At 36.7% G+C, this 20,671-nt stretch overlaps 1 protein-coding gene and 3 non-coding genes across 4 annotated transcripts; 3 read left to right on the forward strand and 1 right to left on the reverse strand.

Moving 5' to 3' along the window:
* Positions 1–317: 317 nt before the first annotated feature.
* On the forward strand, positions 318–390 carry TRNAA-AGC (transfer RNA alanine (anticodon AGC)). Its single transcript has one exon. It is a non-coding gene; the product is annotated as a tRNA-Ala (tRNA).
* A 161-nt stretch (positions 391–551) lies between these two features.
* TRNAA-AGC (transfer RNA alanine (anticodon AGC)) lies at positions 552–624 on the forward strand. The gene has a single exon. It is a non-coding gene; the product is annotated as a tRNA-Ala (tRNA).
* Positions 625–854: 230 nt separating this feature from the next.
* TRNAA-AGC (transfer RNA alanine (anticodon AGC)) lies at positions 855–927 on the forward strand. Its single transcript has one exon. It is a non-coding gene; the product is annotated as a tRNA-Ala (tRNA).
* An 11,707-nt stretch (positions 928–12,634) lies between these two features.
* LOC102808965 (uncharacterized) lies at positions 12,635–19,107 on the reverse strand. The gene is made up of 6 exons (XM_085501663.1): positions 18,609–19,107; positions 17,044–17,183; positions 16,158–16,270; positions 14,662–14,850; positions 13,623–13,727; positions 12,635–13,220 (listed from the first exon to the last, which is right to left on the reverse strand). The coding sequence occupies exons 1-6, from the start codon at positions 18,812–18,814 to the stop codon at positions 13,203–13,205; spliced, it is 771 nt and encodes a 256-aa protein (XP_085357789.1). The 5' UTR covers positions 18,815–19,107; the 3' UTR covers positions 12,635–13,202.
* Positions 19,108–20,671: the final 1,564 nt, after the last annotated feature.

The following is a 20,671-nucleotide window of genomic DNA, read 5'->3' on the forward strand; positions in this document are numbered from 1 at the left end:
AACGTCAATATCGTCGGGGAATTAGCTCAAGTGGTAGAGCGCTCGCTTAGCATGTGAGAGGTACCAGGATCGATACCCGGATTCTCCAGTGAGTTGAATGCAACAACTTGATGTTTTTGAGACTCAAACCCTCGAATTACAAGTTATATTATGACAGTATGTTTACGGTCACTGTGACAATAATTGTTTAGAAAAAATGATTTGTTCAATTCTAAGTAATTTGACTTTACGAGTATATGATTGAAATTCTGAATATTTCTGATTATAAATTCGTTACATCGAGGCTCACTTAAGGAGGCTCAAACGTGAATATCGTCGGGGAATTAGCTCAAGTGGTAGAGCGCTCGCTTAGCATGTGAGAGGTACCGGGATCGATACCCGGATTCTCCAGTGAGTCGAATGCAACAACTCGTTGTATTTGAGACTCAAACTTTCGAATTCCAATGAGTATTATATCAGTATGTTTACGGTCACTGTGACAATCATTGTTTAGAAAAAATAATTTCGTTACATCGAGGCTTACTTAAGGAGGCTCAAACGTGAATCTCGTCGGGGAATTAGCTCAAGTGGTAGAGTGCTCGCTTAGCATGTGAGAGGTACCGGGATCGATACCCGGATTCTCCAGTGAGTCGAATGCAACAACTTGTTGTTTTTGAGACTCAAACCCTTGAATTACAAGTTATATTATGACAGAATGTTTACGGTCACTGTGATAATAATTGTTTAGAAAACAATAATTTGTTCAATTCTAAGTAATTTGACTTTACGGGTATATGATTGAAATTCTGAATATTTCTGATTATAAATTCGTTACATCGAGGCTCACTTAAGGAGGCTCAAACGTCAATATCGTCGGGGAATTAGCTCAAGTGGTAGAGCGCTCGCTTAGCATGTGAGAGGTACCGGGATCGATACCCGGATTCTCCATTGAGTTGTGTACAATAACTAGTTGTTTTTGTGACTCAAACCTTCGAATTACAAGTAGTATTATATCAGTATGTTTACGGTCACTGTGATAATAATTGTTTAGAAAAAACGAGTCGAATGCAACAACTAGTTGTTTTTGAGACTTAAACCTTCGAATTACAAGGAGTATTATATCAGTATGTTTACAGTCACTGTGATAATAATTGTTTAGAAAAAATGATTTGTTCAATTCTAAGTAATTTTACTTTACGAGCATATGATTGAAATTCTGAATATTTCTGATTAAAAATTAGTTACATCGAGACTCACTTAAGGAGGCTCAAACATGAATATCGTCGGGGAATTAGCTCAAGTGGTAGAGCGCTCGCTTAGCATGTGAGAGGTACCAGGATCGATACCCGGATTCTCCAGTGAGTTGAATGCAACAACTTGATGTTTTTGAGACTCAAACCCTCGAATTACAAGTTATATTATGACAGTATGTTTACGGTCACTGTGACAATAATTGTTTAGAAAAAATGATTTGTTCAATTCTAAGTAATTTGACTTTACGAGTATATGATTGAAATTCTGAATATTTCTGATTATAAATTCGTTACATCGAGCTCACTTAAGGAGGCTCAAACGTGAATATAGTCGGGGAATTAGCTCAAGTGGTAGAGCGCTCGCTTAGCATGTGAGAGGAACTGGGATCGATACCCGGATTCTCCAGTGAGTCGAATGCAACAACTCGTTGTATTTGAGACTCAAACCTTCGAATTCCAATGAGTATTATACCAGTATGTTTACGGTCACTGTGATAATAATTGTTTAGAAAAAACGAGTCGAATGCAACAACTAGTTGTTTTTGAGACTTAAACCTTCGAATTACAAGGAGTATTATATCAGTATGTTTACAGTCACTGTGATAATAATTGTTTAGAAAAAATAATTTGTTCAATTCTAAGTAATTTGACTTTACGAGCATATGATTGAAATTCTGAATATTTCTGATTATAAATTCGTTACATCGAGGCTCACTTAAGGAGGCTCAAACGTCAATATCGTCGGCGAATTAGCTCAAATGGTAGAGCGCTCGCTTAGCATGTGAAAGGTACCGGGATCGATACCCGGATTCTCCAGTGAGTCGAATGCAACAACTTGTTGTTTTTGAGACTCAAACCTTAGAATTACAAGTAATATATAACAGTATGGTTACGGTCACTGTGATAATAATTGTTTAGAAAAAATAGATTGCTCAATTCTAAGTAATTTGACTTAACGGGCATATGATTGAAATTCTGAATATTTCTGAATGTAAATTCGATACATGAAGGCTCACTTAAGGAGGCTCAAACGTGAATATCGTCGGTGAATTAGCTCAAGTGGTAGAGCGCTCGCTTAGCATGTGAGAGGTACCGGGATCGATACCCAGATTCTCCAGTGAGTCGAATGCAACCACTAGTTGTTTTTGAGACTCAAACCATCGATTACAAGTAATCTTACGACAGTATGTTAACGGTCCCTGTGATAATATTTGTTCAGAACAAATAAATTGTTCAATTGTTCAAAGGAGGTTCAAAATCTATAACGTCGGGGAGTTAGCTCAAGTGTTAGTTCTCATGCTCGACATCATAACACCACCGTAAACAAATTGCGCCCTGTATATAGAATGCAACATGTAATGCTGCGTTTTGATATGCTGAAGTTTCTTCAAAATTCGTCCAAGACTAGTATCTATTCGAAAACTCTTACAATTGCAATATTTAAGTTCTTTTGAATTGTTAGATGTCTGTGAAACAATAAAATAACTATTACTTATTAAAGTATTCGATTTAATCACCTCGATAATATAAAACATACACGTGCTTTCCAACTGTGATACATCGTATACATAATACGTATACTAAATTGAATAGTTACCTATAACTTGACCCCTATAGAACAAATGGCATTGCCTGCTAGGCGATACTGTCATTGCATTTAACAAGTTTCACCCAAGCTGTGTCGATTTCATTTCCTTAAAATGGGACGGTGAAACATGTGTATCATAAAATGACACTGTGTAAAATTGTGGTTTGCCATTATGATTTAATCGGACATGGGGTGCAAGAATGTTTTATATCAACAATTAATCTTTGTTCGGAAAATGCGATTAAATCAGGATGTGTCTGCTCCCAGGAATTGCCCCAAAAATTTAAATATTGCAGCACAATAAAAGTAAGAATTATTGAAAAAAAATGAAATATAGATCATTTTAAACATTACAAACAATATCTCGTTCTTTAAATAACAGCAAATATCCCAATTACAAAAACATATGACTAATTTCATAAAGACATAAAACATGACTAATTTACATGTTTGGAATATAACCCAATACGTGATACGTCCAATGGATATCACATTGCACGGCGATCTGGCAAATTGCGCCCGAGGACGAATGCCCCAAAAACTTTCAAACCAAAAATAGATTCAAATCAGAATACGTCACCAAGGTTGACGGCAAAGTCACAACTATTGTAATGAAATAAACATATATAATTATTCTCGAATTGACTGACAAAACCGCCTTTAAAAGGGAATACATACTTCACACTTTGTTGTGATTCGGAGTAAGTCTATATATAAATATTTTCTTCGTTTAAAAGATTAGTACGTTCGGCCTGTGGGCTCTGTTCCGGTTTCTTCAGCATTGTCTTCAATATCTTAAAATATGTTTCCATGACAACTGAAAGAAAGTTTTTCGGAAATTTAGTAGTCACATAAGGAAACAAGCGGAAAAAAAAACAAATACACACAAATCGTAATTTAGATATTTACGCAGCTTTATCAAAGATAAAAAAACGGTTTCAACAATTCCTCGACTCATCATTGCCTACTTTGATTATACCCCTGACATATATAATTTCATACCCGCTTTGGTTGTACCTCAGACGTAAATAGTATCATGTATGCATTTTAAATTGGCTGTACCCCTGACATAGCGTTATACTTGCTTTGGTTGTATCTAAAACATAAATAGTGTCAAACCTGCTTAGGTTGTACCCCTGACATAAATAGTGTCATACCTGCTTAGGTTGTACCCCTGACATAAATAGTGTCATACCTGCATTGGTTGTACCCCTGACATAAATAGTGTCATACCTGCTTAGGTTGTACCCCTGACATAAATAGTGTCATACCTGCATTGGTTGTACCCCTGACATAAATAGTGTCATACCTGCTTTGGTTGTACCCCTGACATAAATAGTGTCATACCTGCTTAGGTTGTACCCCTGACATAAATAGTGTCATACCTGCTTTGGTTGTACCCCTGGCATACATAGTGTCATACCTGCTTTGGTTGTACCCCTGACATAAATAGTGTCATACCTGCTTTGGTTGTACACCTGACACAAATTGTGTCATACCTGCTTTAGTTGTACCCCTGACACAAATTGTGTCATACCTGCTTTGGTTGTACCCCTGACATAAATAGTGTCATACCTGCATTGGTTGTACCCCTGACATAAATAGTGTCATACCTGCTTTGGTTGTACCCCTGACATATATAGTGTCATACCTGCTTTGGTTGTACCCCTGACATAAATAGTGTCATACCTGCTTTGGTTGTACCCCTGACATAAATTTTGTCATACCTGTTTTGGCTGTACCCCTGACATAAATAGTGTCATACCTGCTTTGGTTGTACCCCTGACATAAATGGTGTCATACCTGCTTTGGTTGTCCCCCTGACATAAATAGTGTCATACCTGCTTTGGTTGTACCCCTGACATATATACTGTCATACCTGCTTTGGTTGTACCCCTGACATATATAGTGTCATACCTGCTTTGGTTGTACCCCTGACATAAATAGTGTCATACCTGCTTTGGTTGTACCCCTGACATAAATAGTGTCATACCTGCTTTGGGTGTACCCCTGACATAAATAGTGTCATACCTGCTTTGGTTGTACCCCTGACATAAATAGTGTCATACCTGCTTTGGTTGTACCCCTGACATATATAGTGTCATACCTGCTTTGGTTGTACCCCTGACATAAATAGTGTCATACCTGCTTTAGTTGTCCCCCTGACATAAATAGTGTCATACCTGCTTTGGTTGTACCCCTGACATAAATAGTGTCATACCTGCTTTGGTTGTACCCCTGACATAAATAGTGTCATACCTGCTTTGGCTGTACCCCTGACATAAATAGTGTCATACCTGCTTTGGTTGTACCCCTGACATATATAGTGTCATACCTGCTTTGGTTGTCCCCCTGACATAAATAGTGTCATACCTGCTTCGGTTGTACCCCTGACATAAATAGTGTCAAACATGCTTTGGTTGTACCCCTGGCATAAATAGTGTCAAACCTGCTTCGGTTGTACCCCTGACATAAATAGTGTCATAAATAGTGTCAAACCTGCTTTGGTTGTACCCCTGACATAAATAGTGTCATATCTGCTTTGGTTGTGCCCCTGACATAAATAGTGTCATACTTGCTTTGGTTGTACCCCTGACATAAATAGTGTCATAAATAGTGTCAAACCTGCTTTGGTTGTACCCCTGATATAAATAGTGTCATATCTGCTTTGGTTGTGCCCCTGACATAAATAGTGTCATACTTGCTTTGGTTGTACCCCTGACATAAATAGTGTCATAACTAGTGTCAAACCTGCTTTGGTTGTACCCCTGACATAAATAGTGTCATATCTGCTTTGGTTGTACCCCTGACATAAATAGTGTCATACCTGCTTTGGTTGTACCCCTGACATAAATAGTGTCATACCTGCTTTGGTTGTACCCCTGACATAAATAGTGTAATACCTGCTTTGGTTGTACCCCTGACATAAATAGTGTCATACCTGCTTTGGTTGTACCCCTGACATAAATAGTGTCATATCTGCTTTGGTTGTACCCCTGACATAAATAGTGTCATATCTGCTTTGGTTGTACCCCTGACATAAATAAAAGCGAGGTTATTCCCATCTTCAGATTCGGAGATGTCGTCATTAGGTGAATACAATGGATAAACATCGCAGTTTATCGCGGCTTTTTGAAAATTGAACAGTTCTTCAGCTTTGGCACTTCCAAATGTAATGGCAAAGCCATGGAAACCATACATACCATTGGGTACCAGTGACTGTGGTTGTTCTCCAGAGCAAGATTGTAAAAGTAAACGTAATGGATCGCCGTTTTCCATACGCAAATGATACACGGGAATTGTGTTGCTCATTATTCTAGGATTGATCTCAATCAGTTTAATTGTTCCATCGATAGACAAGAACAATTCCACCTCAAGGCCCTGATTGTCAAATCCATGCTGAATCATGTTTGTGGCAATTGAATCAAAAGCCTCCCAAATACGAGTTTCGTCTCTGTGATTAACTGTCGCTGGATACATGAAGCCAATGAGTACTAGGGGATGTGATTTCCAATGACAAGATTCACCAATGACCCAATGGTATATTTTACCATTCACAATAGCACCTTGGACATCTAAACCTTTGCCATTCTTCATAAATTCCTCTAAGATGACACAATTCTTGTATAGGTATGGGTATATTCCAGGATTTGCCCACTCTGACAGGATAGATTCGACTGAAGACAGGACACTATTGGTAGAATGTGTAACCAATGCTTTCTTTAAATCTTTTTCAGACTCTATGATACTCAAGCCAACAGATTCAGTTCCTGTGCATGGTTTTAACATAGCTTGCGTTCCCACAACTTGTAGGGCAAGTTTAATGTCTGTTTCTTTGAAATTATCAACATCAAATACAGCACATTTCACACTGGCAGTACTGCCACCTAGGTACATTCTTGTGTAATATTTATGATAGGCCAAGGCAACCGATTCCACGGAGGGACCTCTAAGATGTGAATATACCTCACATAGTATTGCTTGAACCAATACAGCTGTATCGGTGAATGCTAAGACGTGGGCGATGTTTTTACTAACCACGGCTTCTTTAGTCATTTCGATATATGTCACTAAATTCAAGTTGTCTTGGGAATGCCATGTTAAACGGTGAAAAATAAACCTTTTGTTAACAGTTTCCGGCAGAAAGTCAACCATTGATGCATGCCACTCATCACGTTTCGTAGGACAGAGTAACAAGTTAGATTGCTTGCGGTTTTCCATTCTTCACTGAAATTAATATTTAAAACAAAAACAAATATATTCAATCAAAAAAATACATTAAATTCTAAATACCAGATATCGACCGATTCTACAATATTTCAACGCCGTGTAATTCAAGAATAGCACACACATACGTTACTTAAATGATCTTGTCGTCATAATTTGGCATTGAACTTTCATACCCTTGAACTTTATATTGTTTCGATCAACATCTTCACTATTTCAATGGTATCATTTAACCGACAATTTCCTGATTTGAGCAACATGCGATGATCAATTGTCATTTTGATACATTTTAATTCAACTTTTATTTTTTAGCTGAAACGTTCATTATATTTAATCAACTGAGAAATCAAATATTCAAATGTATGTTTGTTCCACCATTATCTCGAGAACCAATCATCGCATCTTAATGTAACTTGGTATATAAATAGTTTTGAACAAGGTGCAGAAGACCAGAGTATTGGGTTAAATTCCGGTAGAAACACCGACCTCAATCATACTCTGTGTTTGATCAACTGTATTTCTTATGTGCATGTGTCATTCTTTTAAAACAACAATTATTTATAATTTGTTACTGTCCTGCTAGTTGCAAAATCAAGAGAAATAACTTTGAGATATAGTATTTTTGTCACTGCTACGTATATACCTACAGATTAAATACAGCTGCACGAAAAGAACATTTGATTACAAAACAATATGCATAAGAAAATTTAGATATGCGTCCGAAAATATTGAAGAGCAATGGGGGATAATCAGAATTTCATACTAACGACTAATATTTCATTGTCATAATTATCAACACGGTCCCTAGTAGTAATATTAATAGTATGAGATAGCCAGCCTTGAAATCTACAGATGAGTCGTTTATTAATCAGCCGATGTCACAATATTTTTCATTAAGGAAATGTTTGTCTTAGTTTTTGGTACAGTCAGACACACTGCCACCAACGTCTCAGACTAAAACTTACTTGACCTATCATCACAATATTTAAAAAAATATTTAATTACAAACAATATTAACCACACTATTCCTGGACATATTTTTATTTTATTTTTTCAGGCACATTGCAAAACAATGTACCAATTACCGGTATATTTCATCTACTAGTAAGAAAGTTATAAACTCTACATGTTCTGCATATTTTCCGAAGTAAGACAATTACTTTAAGCATGACCCCCCACTCCAGAATGCAAAACTTCAAATAGACCTATACAAATCCCATAAGAGAATATTATCACTCCTGACAACGGTTCCCGAGAAATACCCAACACAAAAGCCGGCGGGAGAAAAAGTTGTCCAAAAAAAATTATCAAACAACTAATAACAACCGTTGATGGGCTCATCGGCTTATTGGCTGATGTATTTTCCTATTACATATCAAACTATTATACTCAATATTCAACGACTTGTCGTACGAAGTGTAAATTAGTTATTAATGCTAGAGATCAACATGCAGCTATTTATAATTGTAGTCATAAAAGGATTTAATGGTGAAAGACATATCAAATAAAATGGTTTACCAGTATCAGGTTATTATCTCCCGCCAAATATGCTAATTTGTCCCAGAGAGATCTTATATCTGCTACTAAATACCCACACTTGTCATTTATTATCTCCAAATAATGAACCCCACAGCGTCATATTTAATGGGGAGTTGGTTTTATGGTAAGTTAATGTGTGGGGTGAGGTGAACAAATTATCGCCTCTAGACGCTTCTTCGAATTTTATATGAAGGTTTGGGAAATTCCTATATATATATAGAAATCACCAACATGAAATAAAACAACTCTAGTTGAATCTGCGGGATTTTGTCATTAATGAATTAATTTGCGAAGTTCACATTATCGAACGGTAATATAAGGTTATGACGCAATAACAACCTCTAATTCTGATTGTGGTGATGTAATATTAATAATAATTGGCAGTATTTCATCATCTGTGGCATCAATACCACATTAACGATATCACATTGAAAACGCACTCAAAGCATCAAGCTGTTTTTCCGATAAAAAATGGTTCACATAATCAAAAATTACATTGTATTACAACCGGCGTTACAATAGCGTGAACTTTGTACACTCATGCCGGTTGGTAGTTGCAGTCGCATCCTTTGTAGAAGCTGACGCGTTCTGAAATTTTAAGGATCAACATTTACACTGTTGCTATTGATTCTACTGGTACTACCGATGATATCCATGCGCTTAGTGTAAAAATAGTTATACAGAACTGTTTAATTGTGCATTGACCTCAAGCACTGCCCAGTTGTCGGCTATTAGTGACCTACATACATGTCTGGTATATTCACTATAGACTCAACGGTTAATAGAGTTCAAAATTTTGTTTGCACACAAGATAATGGTTGCATGCATTTGGAACTGTCAAGAGAAACACTATTCTGTCTGATGTGAATTTTGTTGCTTACGCACATCTGAGAAAAAACAACATACCGAGCCATCGCAAATACATTTAGAGGATATTTATGTTTAATATTGACTTACCTTAGGTCGAAGAGATAAGAGAGAGGTAGCTACGGCAAAGGGATTGACATACAGGCGTGGTTATAGTAAAAATGTCTTCAACGATAGGGAGGACTGAATATGTTGCAATATATAGGTCACCTTCAACGCTACATACCGCATATATAAATGAGGGCAGTATAACAGACAATTCAGTTCACTGGTTCCCGGCGTCCCTTGGAAGTAGGACCATGGAAGGTACTAATGGATGGTAGGACGCAGGTAACTAGTAATCGCCATATTGTTCCACTGGGCCGGGATTCCGTAAGTGACGTAATTTGAAAACATTGTAATATTCGTTTTCTGTAAACAAGTCTTTATTATGCCATACCCATGCAATCTGCCTGCCTAGACTTACATATTTGAGATGTTCCTGGCATTTCTCGCTGTTTCTGTGCAAATTTATAACAAAAGAAACAGTTTTATATTCGTCCAACTTTCGAGAGTAAAAGGAAACCCCTGTCCTGGGGTCACGGGCGTAAGCGCTGACGTCAGGTAACCAAGAGAAACAGAACACCAACGAGAAAGTGACGGACTAACCAGAATACCGAAACCGTTACTAGTTACCGGCTTCTTGTGGCTTAGTACGCCGTGACACTCGAGACGGGAACCAGTTAAACAATTCAGCTGTTCACGCGTACCGTGTTTAGGGTCGAATATTTTAAAATATAAATAAAGGGTCCACTTTCACTTGTCTCGGAGATACAACGTGTCTACAACCTGAAAAAAAGGGTATTTCTCACTGTCGCCTCACATTTTTCCCCGCAATAAACAAACAAAAAACGAGAGAAAATAAAAAAAATAATCGTGACAAAATCTCCGGAGAATAGCAAGTTTGACGATTTTTCCGATTATTCTCCTGTCGGACGTGCTTCCGGGTTCCAAATGCGTTCGATATTATTCGGCTGGATTACTCGACAAAATGGGGCAGTATATAGTATGTATATAGGGTATCTATTTTAAGTTTCTGCACTTGAATTGAGGGGTATAAAAGGGGCACACAAATAAGTACATGTTTAGAGGCTTTTTTGGAAAGCTTTACTTTAGCATAGGCACCAGGTCTGACTAGCAATCGATACATTTTTTTACCATATGCGATTAGGCAACAAGATACCTTAGAAGATGAATGTAATGCTGATGAACTGGTGACATTGTTTCGTTGGAATACCGAAGGAGATATTATTAGGCACAAACTTCTATCACATTTTAATGAAAGACTTGTGTAAATTGCTTGATATTAAGAAGATGGAAACATCAGCTGACCATTCCATGGCAAATGGTCAGGTGGAGAATTTTAATGGTACTCTGAACATGGGACAGGTGTATTCTCTACTTGTTGTTTGCCTATAGAGAAGTGCCTGAACTTGAACTGTGAGAAGAATCGTGGACAGGTGAACTACCACCTGAAGAAAAAAAAGTGTAACAAGTTAGGAGCAGTACCTCACAAATGCACAGCAAAAACAAACAAACAGAAAAGTGTCTCTAGTAAACTGTAAAGTAGAGATAGGCAACAAAAGATGCAAAAAGAAACTGTATTATATGAATATGCTACGAAAATGATTCTAAAGAAGACGAGAACTTTACAGAAAGTTTACCAGTTTAAGGAATAATATCAAAAACAAGAAGTAAATATACTGAGAATTATAGTGATCTCTTTACTGATCTGCCTGGTAAAGCGTCATTAATAGAACACAAAGTGGTCACTAGACAAGAACGACCTATATATCAAAGACCATATAGAATTCCGGAATCCCTGAAAGAAACCGTTAAAAAGGAACTAAACATAATGTAAGCCACAGAAATAATAGAAAAATCTAAAAGTCCATATGCTGCTCCAGTTGTACTCGCCAAGAAAAATTATGGGACTTGGAGATTCTGTGTATATAGAGAATTGAATAAACTGACTCAGTTTGACCACTTTTCTATGCCTTGTACAGACGAAATGATTATGGGTTTCGCAATTCATCACCAATATTAACATAACGAAAGGGTACTGGCAAATACCATTGGACACAGATGCACGTACATAGTTTGTGTGGGATGCAGTTCCGTATGACAAGAGCACCGGCAAATTTTGTTTGCCTGCAAATGATTCTAGAGGATCAAGATTATGCAAACATCATTGATATGACCTGGTCATACTAAGCATCTTAAACAGCTACTAGCTAAAGTGAAAGAAGTAAGATTGACAATACGTCCCAGTAAATGCAAAGTTGCGTTCCCTGAAATAGCAATTCTGGGCCTTATTGCTGGGGTTGAAACGTAAAACCTCAACCAAGTAAGATAAGCTGTTGTAGACTTTCCACAATCTTTTAAGAAAAGTGATGTTTGATGGTTCATTGATTTTGTAGGGTATTACAGGCGATTTATACACGAGATATCAGATATTGCGATCCTTTTGACAGACCTAACAAAGAGTACCCACAAAGTACATTGGACTACGCAATGTGAACAGGCATTCTGCACAAGAACACAAGCTAGCGTTGACGACCTAACGTGTACTACAAAATCCAGACTTTGGTAAAACATTCATCATCCAGGTAGATGCAATCAACACAAGACTTGGTACTGTACTTAGCCAGGTGAATAAAGTAATCACCTAGTTTGTAACAGTTGATACATCGTATACATACTAAGAGCTGTAAGACCCAGACATTTGTTACATGGAGCTTTGTATTGTTATTGTTGTTATTATTATTATTATTATATTATATTATTATTATTATATTATATTATATTATATTATATTATATTATATTATATTATATTATATTATATTATATTATATTATATTATATTTTATTATTATTATTATTATTATTATTATTATTATTATTATTATTATTATTATTATTATTATTATTATTATTGACACATGTCCTTAACGATAATGTGGGCGGTACATACAATGATGCCACCAAGCTTAAATGGTCAGAAGATGGCGAATGTAAAGACTAGCCCCCCCCCCCCAGACAAAGTTACTTTATTATCAAACATTTTGCAGCAAATTAGGGGGAAATATGAAAACAAATCGTTCGAATTCGACTTTCGAAGTTGATTGAAACGGCTGTAGTCGAGTACAACATGTACAATACTGTATTCTAAAAGGTGTATACATATAAAATACTGTTATTCTATTTTATTTTTATGTGACCAAGGTCTAACGCCTGCAATGCAGCGCTGACCCTCAAACACGAAAAACGTATATACGGTATGTCTACCTTGACAAATAAACGTTTGCACCTGTCTATTTTTTTTAAACAATTCTGAGTAAAAAAAAATGGTGAACGCGTGATTAATTCATTATCGGCGAACTGATTATCAATAGAACGAAACTTTTGTATATAAAAAAGTGTTTCAATATTCGAAGAAAAGGTGCTATGAAATAATATATAAAAATTGTTGGTTCTTTAAGAAAGTCGAGAATAATAAAGATCTGTGTGAATATTAAAATATTGATGTTGCCATGTGCAAAGTAAACGTCCACAAAGATGTGAGAACATTCTAAGCATCCATGACCAGGTTCACACTATCGTCCGTGGTTAGAGATGCGTTGCCGTCAATAGTATCTCCATCTTCTGGCTTGGGAACATGAAGTGGAACCGATAAGACCTGCGTTGTTTTTACAGATGCTTGATGCTTTAAGAACGAACTTTTTCCTGGAGAAAAAAATGATTATGTGAATATTAAAAAAAAACAATAATAACTTTGTCTATGACGTCTTTTTCAAAAGCTGAATGTTATGAACAATATATATTTGATCCACATAATATGCAACATGAAATACAATGTAACTAAAAACAATCAAAATGATGTTAAAGAATGATGGGCACTATGTTACTTTTCAAGAGATGAAAAAGTTTTGCACCAAAATTAGTGAGTGAAATGTTACTAAAAATATTTATTTCTCAAGTAAGCGAGGATGGGTACAGTGATAATAATTAGTGAATATGCTATATATGAATACAGATTACTCAGAGGGGTAAGAAGCGATAGGACCTATTATAAGGATGCAGCATTCAAAGTCAAGGTCGAATCGCCTTACCGTTTACGTCACTTACAGTGGAATCGCCTATTACAGTTGTATTCTCTGGCTCAAGATTAATTTGAATAACTTGTCCCGTCACATCTAACGATATATTGGAACAAAGTATCAGTCTGTGAAACTAAAAATCAATCCAAATTTCATTCGTTAGGATAACATGTTTAACATTCAAGGAGTACAAAAATGTCTCCTTTCAAGGTCAGTATTTTTGTTTTGTTTTGTTTTGTTTTGTTTTAGAATGGGAATATTGATTTGCTTGCATCAGGTAATATTTGTTTTAAACTTATAGTTCTATAGTCTTTTTATTTTTCCTTGAAATTATACGAAAATGGAGAATAATTGTATCACAAGTATCAAAGTATTATTTCACATTACATTTTGGTAAGATAAGTATGACTGGACTAGTAAAATATACAAATTCTCCGGGGATAATTTGACAATTTTCACAATGAAGTTGTATAAATAGAACTGGAGATAGAGGCGCTGGACATTTCTGGTGACCAATTTTATTGGCACCTGGGGGTGCTACATTTCCGACCTCGGGTTGAACTCGCACGCTTCAATGAATTACATTAGATTTTGGTACAGTAAATATGACTGAACTTTGTAAAATTTAAGATTATTCATGGATGTACTAAATTTTGACTAATGAAAATATAAAGAATATGCGCAAATGATTGTAAGACGTAGTTAGTTTGTCTGGCCATTATTTAAGCGATTAACCCTAAAATGACATTGGTGTATAGTAGCAATAATTTCATACTTAAATGGTAGAAGTTTTTGTATCTATGCCATTAAGGCGAATTTATAAAGTCCAAGAACACAAAACAATTAACAAAAGAACATTACAGAACATAGTCAAAAAGATGAAATAGAAAAAGATGTTTCCTTTTTCCACTGAATGCGTATGAGATTAGTTTGTTTTCTATGATTATGATTAGGGGTACATGCCTTGTACCACAAATATCTACGAATCAGATTGTAACAGACACATCAGCCTAAAATGTGTGCCAATATTTTATATTTTATTTACTGTATTACTAGTCATACATTACCGTGTATAAACAACAAGCACAGAGAAAACAACCACAGCAGACGATTTTCTCAACAGTTGTTCCACAGAATTTGTCTTCAATATCTTGATAAACATAATGATTCGTGACAAAAAGGCGGCCATACTGACATCTGACATCTGCTTTGACATTTTGTATAAACCAATCACTGATCGCGTTCCTGACGTCAAACTGTAAAAGATAACGGTGTGTGCTGAAGCACTGCGATATTTTCAAAGAATCTGTGCTTGTTCGTGTGTGTGATGCTTTCACATTTAACTGTCCTGGTGTGTGGTTTAGTGATTCACGTTTTATTGGACGTTGTTTATGGAACTACCCATGAGTCTTTGCGTTGGGACTCAATTCCCGCGCGTGCGCAGGTGACAACCCTCCCGCTTTAAATGACAAACAACATGCAACATGGCACACATAATATATAAGTCCTGTTCACTGTATAAACATTTTCGTCGTAAGGGGCGCTATTACAGGAAAGGTTTGTGTTGTGCCCACTGGTAGTGGCTTTCATGGCGTCGCTGATGGTTTGCGTGCAATTCAGAATATTGCTTTGATATAATTAATTTTACTTTACTCCAAATGACAAATATTATTCATATCAACATCTTTGATACGTGGGCGTGGCGCTTTGTTACCCCGGGGGACAAGACATACAACGAATAGGAACGTGCGCCTGAAATGGGTATCGTTTTTTTTTATTTTAGGTATAAGTATCGGTCTTATTTCTGGTCTGGTATAAATATCAGTAATATTTATTAACATTGTGTTAATATATGCTCTTATGTAAGTGACAGAGGTGTTTCTATGGTCAAAATACATATTTTAATAAATCAATATACAATGCAACTGTTGGCTTACATGTGCTTTTATAATTGGAGATGCTCTTTTTTAATAGAGCAAATACGGTAACTGTTTTATTTGGTATAAACAGTGGTGACAGAAATGGTACTTTGATATAAATATGGGTATAGATTTTGCCACTATCCTGGTATAAAAAATGGTCACACTTTTGAGCACTGGGGGGCACTTCCCTACCCAGCTATGTATCAACTGTCCCCCGGATTTTCACGTCTCTAGATGACTGTTATGAAACTGGTGTAAAACAACAAGTGTGTCAACATGCACTTATATAAAAATAGGTTCTCAGGTGCAACATATAAGTCCATGTAGTCAATAGCCACTAATACTAGATTAAGTAACCGTCACCATCACCGTGGACCGTTACTTTTACTAAGTCATAAATATTGAAGTTGCATACAAATTCCTGAAATATCGAAGCATTATATCTAGCCTGCGCTGACGACCGTGGTGTTTTTAATCACCAAATCAAAGCCACTTTACTGCACTTGAGTTCTGTTAAATACGATTTCTCATAACGTGTGCAAAACCCAAAACTTTTACGGCGCTTACAGGGGAAAGTGAGAGATGTCATGTAGGTCATACGAAGTGGGAATGCAACTTTTATAATAAAGTGAGGAACTAACCGTGAGGACAAATTTTTTGCCAGCTTTCATAGCGCTCCTAGCTTCATCGAGTGCTTTCTCTATCTGACCTTTGATTTGTGGATTGTTTGGATTCACTATCACCGCAAAATAACCTGAAATAAAAAAACGGGTATTTGGTCTTTTTCTTGACTTACGTATTACCTGCCTTCACAACCTGTATATTTTGGTAATTGGGAATGAGATTATGTATGTGAACACTTCAAAATCAAACCTGTCTTTATCGAAAATTAAATTTTACCGCCTACCTTTTACTTGTTAATTATAGATGTAGATTCAAAAAGTACAAAAGTAAATTTTGGATCAAAAATGTCATACAAACAAGCAAATTAGTGCAATATATCATTCCTACATTGTACACATGTTCAAGTTACGTATTGTCGGTAAAATAAGCGCAGATACCAGGAACGAGTAATGTGTAGTCATGAATGTACCTCGGCAGGTTTCCTGCCACTAATCAACCAATGACCGTTCAATTTAAATGCCTTGCAAGAACCAATGAAATTTTTTTAATATTTTTTTCTCAGGTGTGCCTTGTTTGAACTGAGTCAAAGGTGAGACTAACATGTGGTCTTTTGTTTTTTACTTAACGGCTGTGTACCTGTGGGTTTATTCTTTGTGTATTTTTTCAGTGATGTCTCTAGGTGCAATCCAAATACAGTAGGTGTGTCTTGATTACCTGAGATTTGCAAGAGTTTGAGCTGGCCAACATGTTAGTTTTTTTTTCATGTGGTTGATTACTGGCATGACGGTTTTCCATTTTCCAATCTCCTCATATGTTAACATTGTCGTCTATGAAGTTTCAATTAATGGTACGAGTCCAGCAGACGACATTTACAGCTCGTTTTACACATGCGCCTATACTCACCATCCCGAATGATTTGGTCAGCTTCTGAATTGTCGTTTTTCGTGTTTGCGCGTCTGCAATGTACATCTAGTAGACTTGGTTTCGATAATAGCATCTCAGCCCACGCTTCAACTTCTTCGTATTTCTCAACAGTTATTACTCTGTAAACAAAGCACGTGTTCGTAAACTTGAAAGGTAGTGTATACTTTTCAGAACCTCAGAGCCTCAGAACTCAGAACCAACTTTTCAAAACCTCAGAAGCAACTTTTCAGAACCTCAGGCAGAACCAACTTCTCAGAACCCAATTTCAAAATAGCTTCCTCATCATCGGAAGTCATCTTTTAGGTTATTATTAATATGACCACACCCAACCCCAAAAATATGCAAATTAGCTAAATCCAGTTATTTCCTTTGATAATGACAATAATGACCCTCCCTCTCCAACAAAAACACTAAAACCCTAAAATTGTTAACGTCTTTAGTATTTCGATCGTGAAACAACAGCGTGTTCTTAACAACATTTCCTTTTAATAATATCTGTCTACGTAATAATATTGACTAATAGTGTTATGGGTTATCGACATAAACCCGACCAAAAATAAGCATAGAGGTACGCCGATATGTTTATTTTTCGTCCGGTTCCTATCTTATTATATGGTACCGACCGCAAGCAACGTTTTGTACAACTGGTGGTTTTACAGCATGAGGTGTTAGTTTGAGAGAAAAATTGTTTGGCAGTCGTAAAGGTAAAGCGGGGGAGTCATCACATGCGCATGCGTCAGATGGCCTTAGCGTGTCATTGTTTACAGACAAGTATCTAGCCATGAGCCTTTGCGTTTTTAGCGCGTGTTGTTATCGTCGCTTGGGACTCAATTCCCGCGCGTGCGCAGGTGACGTCCCTCCCGCTTTAACAGGGCATGAAATCAATGGCAACAACAATCTTCAATCACCTCGATGCGTAGTAAATAACAAATCAGTTTAGAAATGGGATAGAAACATAGAGAAAACCGTAAAACTTAGAAGGAAATAAAATGAAAATATTGAAGTCATTGACAAAACAATATAGAAACCTAGAATGAAAATACAACATAAAAGGAAAAAATTCAAAGAATATCCCGAAAATAGAAGTTAAAGAAAGCACTCAAATTAAAAAAAGTCAGAAAAATTAAAATAAAACATAAATGGCAATACTGTCATAGAAATCTCCTGAGAAATAAAATGTAATGAAGTTGTAAGTATGTACTAATTAAATCGTGGTCGCGTAGTAGTTTTTGGAATATGAACTACGAGCGCGACCACGTGATTATGATTTGATACGATACATACACTCCGGTTCATTCGGACTTTTAATAATATTGCTCGCACCAACACGTCTATAAGTGTAGTGGGTGTGACTCACCTTCTAGCTAACAAGATAACATCAAACAGTTAAGAGAGTACAGAGTCCACCATATAGTCCCATAAACATCAAAATTCATTGCAACATTGATAAATATATACAATAAACTGGGATGCCGTGGGATAACGATTCATTGAAGCCCACCGAGACCAAAAGCCCATAGTCTCCACAATGTCCATGTACTTACCCGCCATTTGTGTTTGGAAAATATCCTTGATAACCCGGTGACTGGATAAATACGTTCATTCTGTCGTCATTTTGATAAATTCGCTTGATACCGTTTTCGTATTTACCTTGGAATAACGCTGGCGGAGGGTTGCTGTAAAACTCCAGCATTGGACACACGCCAAGCATTAATTTCGTGTTCACGTTCAAGTTCAGCAAAGTCGCCATTGTTTTACAAGTCAAGTCAAATGCTAAGTACAACTTATGCCACAAACTCAAAAATCGTTAAGTCCTTGATTACCGCCTCTGAGTTACACACAAAATATAAGGGGCGTATCCTGTCAAAGTGCAATGACCGAAAACACGTTGGCTTTATACCAACACCATCGCTTTCCCAGATTCACAGCCTTGGCTCGTCGTACGTGGACCATGGACCTACATGGATGAACACACGAAAGTCAAGCCATCGTCCAACGTTGCCAGGGTCATCGATATTTGAACGATCTTTGCGCTAGTCATTCCGATCCTGACTGCGTCATCAGACTTTGTTGACTAATCAGTTCATGACGTAGATTGCCCTCCCTTGATCAAATATCACCAAATGGGTCGATAACATGGCCCCATTCAACTATCAAGTGACCCGTGGTTACTGTTTATAAGTATGCCTAATTTTGAAACAATAAATTCTGATAAATAATAGTGGTACCGGACAACTGGGAATTTTTATATATAAAATGGCATTTTTCATAATAGAAGTGATATTAAAATGACGATAGCTGTGGTTTTGAAAATTTGTTGTTTAAATATAACCTCATAAAGATGACCAAATCATACCAAAATATTGTTTTAGGCACAAATGCAAGGGCAAAGTGATCCTGCACATGGCTAATAACACATATTATACGATGAACAATTTTAAAACTAAGGTCGAACCGTCTCCATTAAATTCTCACGTGACGGGGACCATGGTAAATTATGATGCGCACTATTATGGGAAATGACACATAAAATCATCAGTGAGGGCCGTAAGAGAAAAACTTGGCCTCTCAGGTTGGTGACGTATTTGATAATTCGCCCAGGCACTCCGGTAAGTGACACAGAAAATGTTTTATTAAAATAACAATTCGGAGAAAAATCATCGACAGTTACAGCTATTGCCGCTTTAAAAGGCGACAATCGTCGCGCATCGTGCTCGAATTTCGTATAGACAAATATGTATTTGAAGCGTGGAGGTTGTCACCTGCGCATGCGCGGTAATTGAGTCCCACGCGACAATAACAACGCACGCTAAACTTGCAAAAAGCTTGTTTGTAAACAATGACACGCTATGGCCGTTTGACGCATGCGCAGGTGACAACTTACTCCACGGCTTTAACACGCGTTGTATACGTCCCTATAGGTTAAGTTTACAGCGACCTGTGCTGACCTGTGTTATTTTCTAGGACATGCGCAATGGTAGAATAATATTTTCTTCGATGTTGGCAAATCTGATAGATATGTTCGGAGTGGGGCATTCCAACATATCACATTTTAGACATTTTGACCTGATCTCACAATAACTGGGTATATTATTATTTTGTGTTGATATTGAATTAATAGGTTGGCACACCTTCTCATTCGTATTGATACAGTTCAGTTTGATGTATACAATTAGACAGAGGCAATATTCACTGAATATTGACAGGAATCGGAAACTCTTATAAGTAGCGCCCTCTGGTGACAAAGCACTTGGCGTAGCCAATCAACGTTGAAAGCACAAGAGGTTATGAAATCTTTCGGCTTTAAAATATATAGTAATATAGTATCTCTCAAAAATATGTTTTATTAACGAACGATCAACGATCAGAACGTTATCGAGGCGCTACTAACGGTATTACATCACGGAAACGTTTTGGTGGATAATGACCTATGACCTGAACAATGGATCACATGATTAAAATAGTTATGTATCACTATTGATAAGTTCAATTTGTTATTTTGCAAATAATTCATCACTGTGTGACAAACATTTTATTTTACATTACTACTTTTTGATTGTTGTGGCGTGGAAAAGAAAAATATTAAATGCTACCAGAAAATAAAAAC

This window comes from Saccoglossus kowalevskii, chromosome 7, assembly GCF_978046115.1.
Source record: "Saccoglossus kowalevskii chromosome 7, keSacKowa6.1, whole genome shotgun sequence".
NCBI classification, from domain to species: Eukaryota; Metazoa; Hemichordata; class Enteropneusta; family Harrimaniidae; genus Saccoglossus; species Saccoglossus kowalevskii.

What these genes read in the sequence shown, in the direction of transcription:
- LOC102808965 (XM_085501663.1), bottom strand. Translation starts at nt 18,814, where the DNA reads ATGGCGACTTTGCTGAACTTGAACGTGAACACGAAATTAATGCTTGGC. An exon ending in TTTCCAAACACAAATGGCGG is followed by an intron (nt 17,184 to 18,608) that starts GTAAGTACATGG and finishes CTTTGTTTACAG; the next exon opens with AGTAATAACTGTTGAGAAAT. An exon ending in GCAAAAAATTTGTCCTCACG is followed by an intron (nt 14,851 to 16,157) that starts GTTAGTTCCTCA and finishes TATCTTTTACAG; the next exon opens with TTTGACGTCAGGAACGCGAT.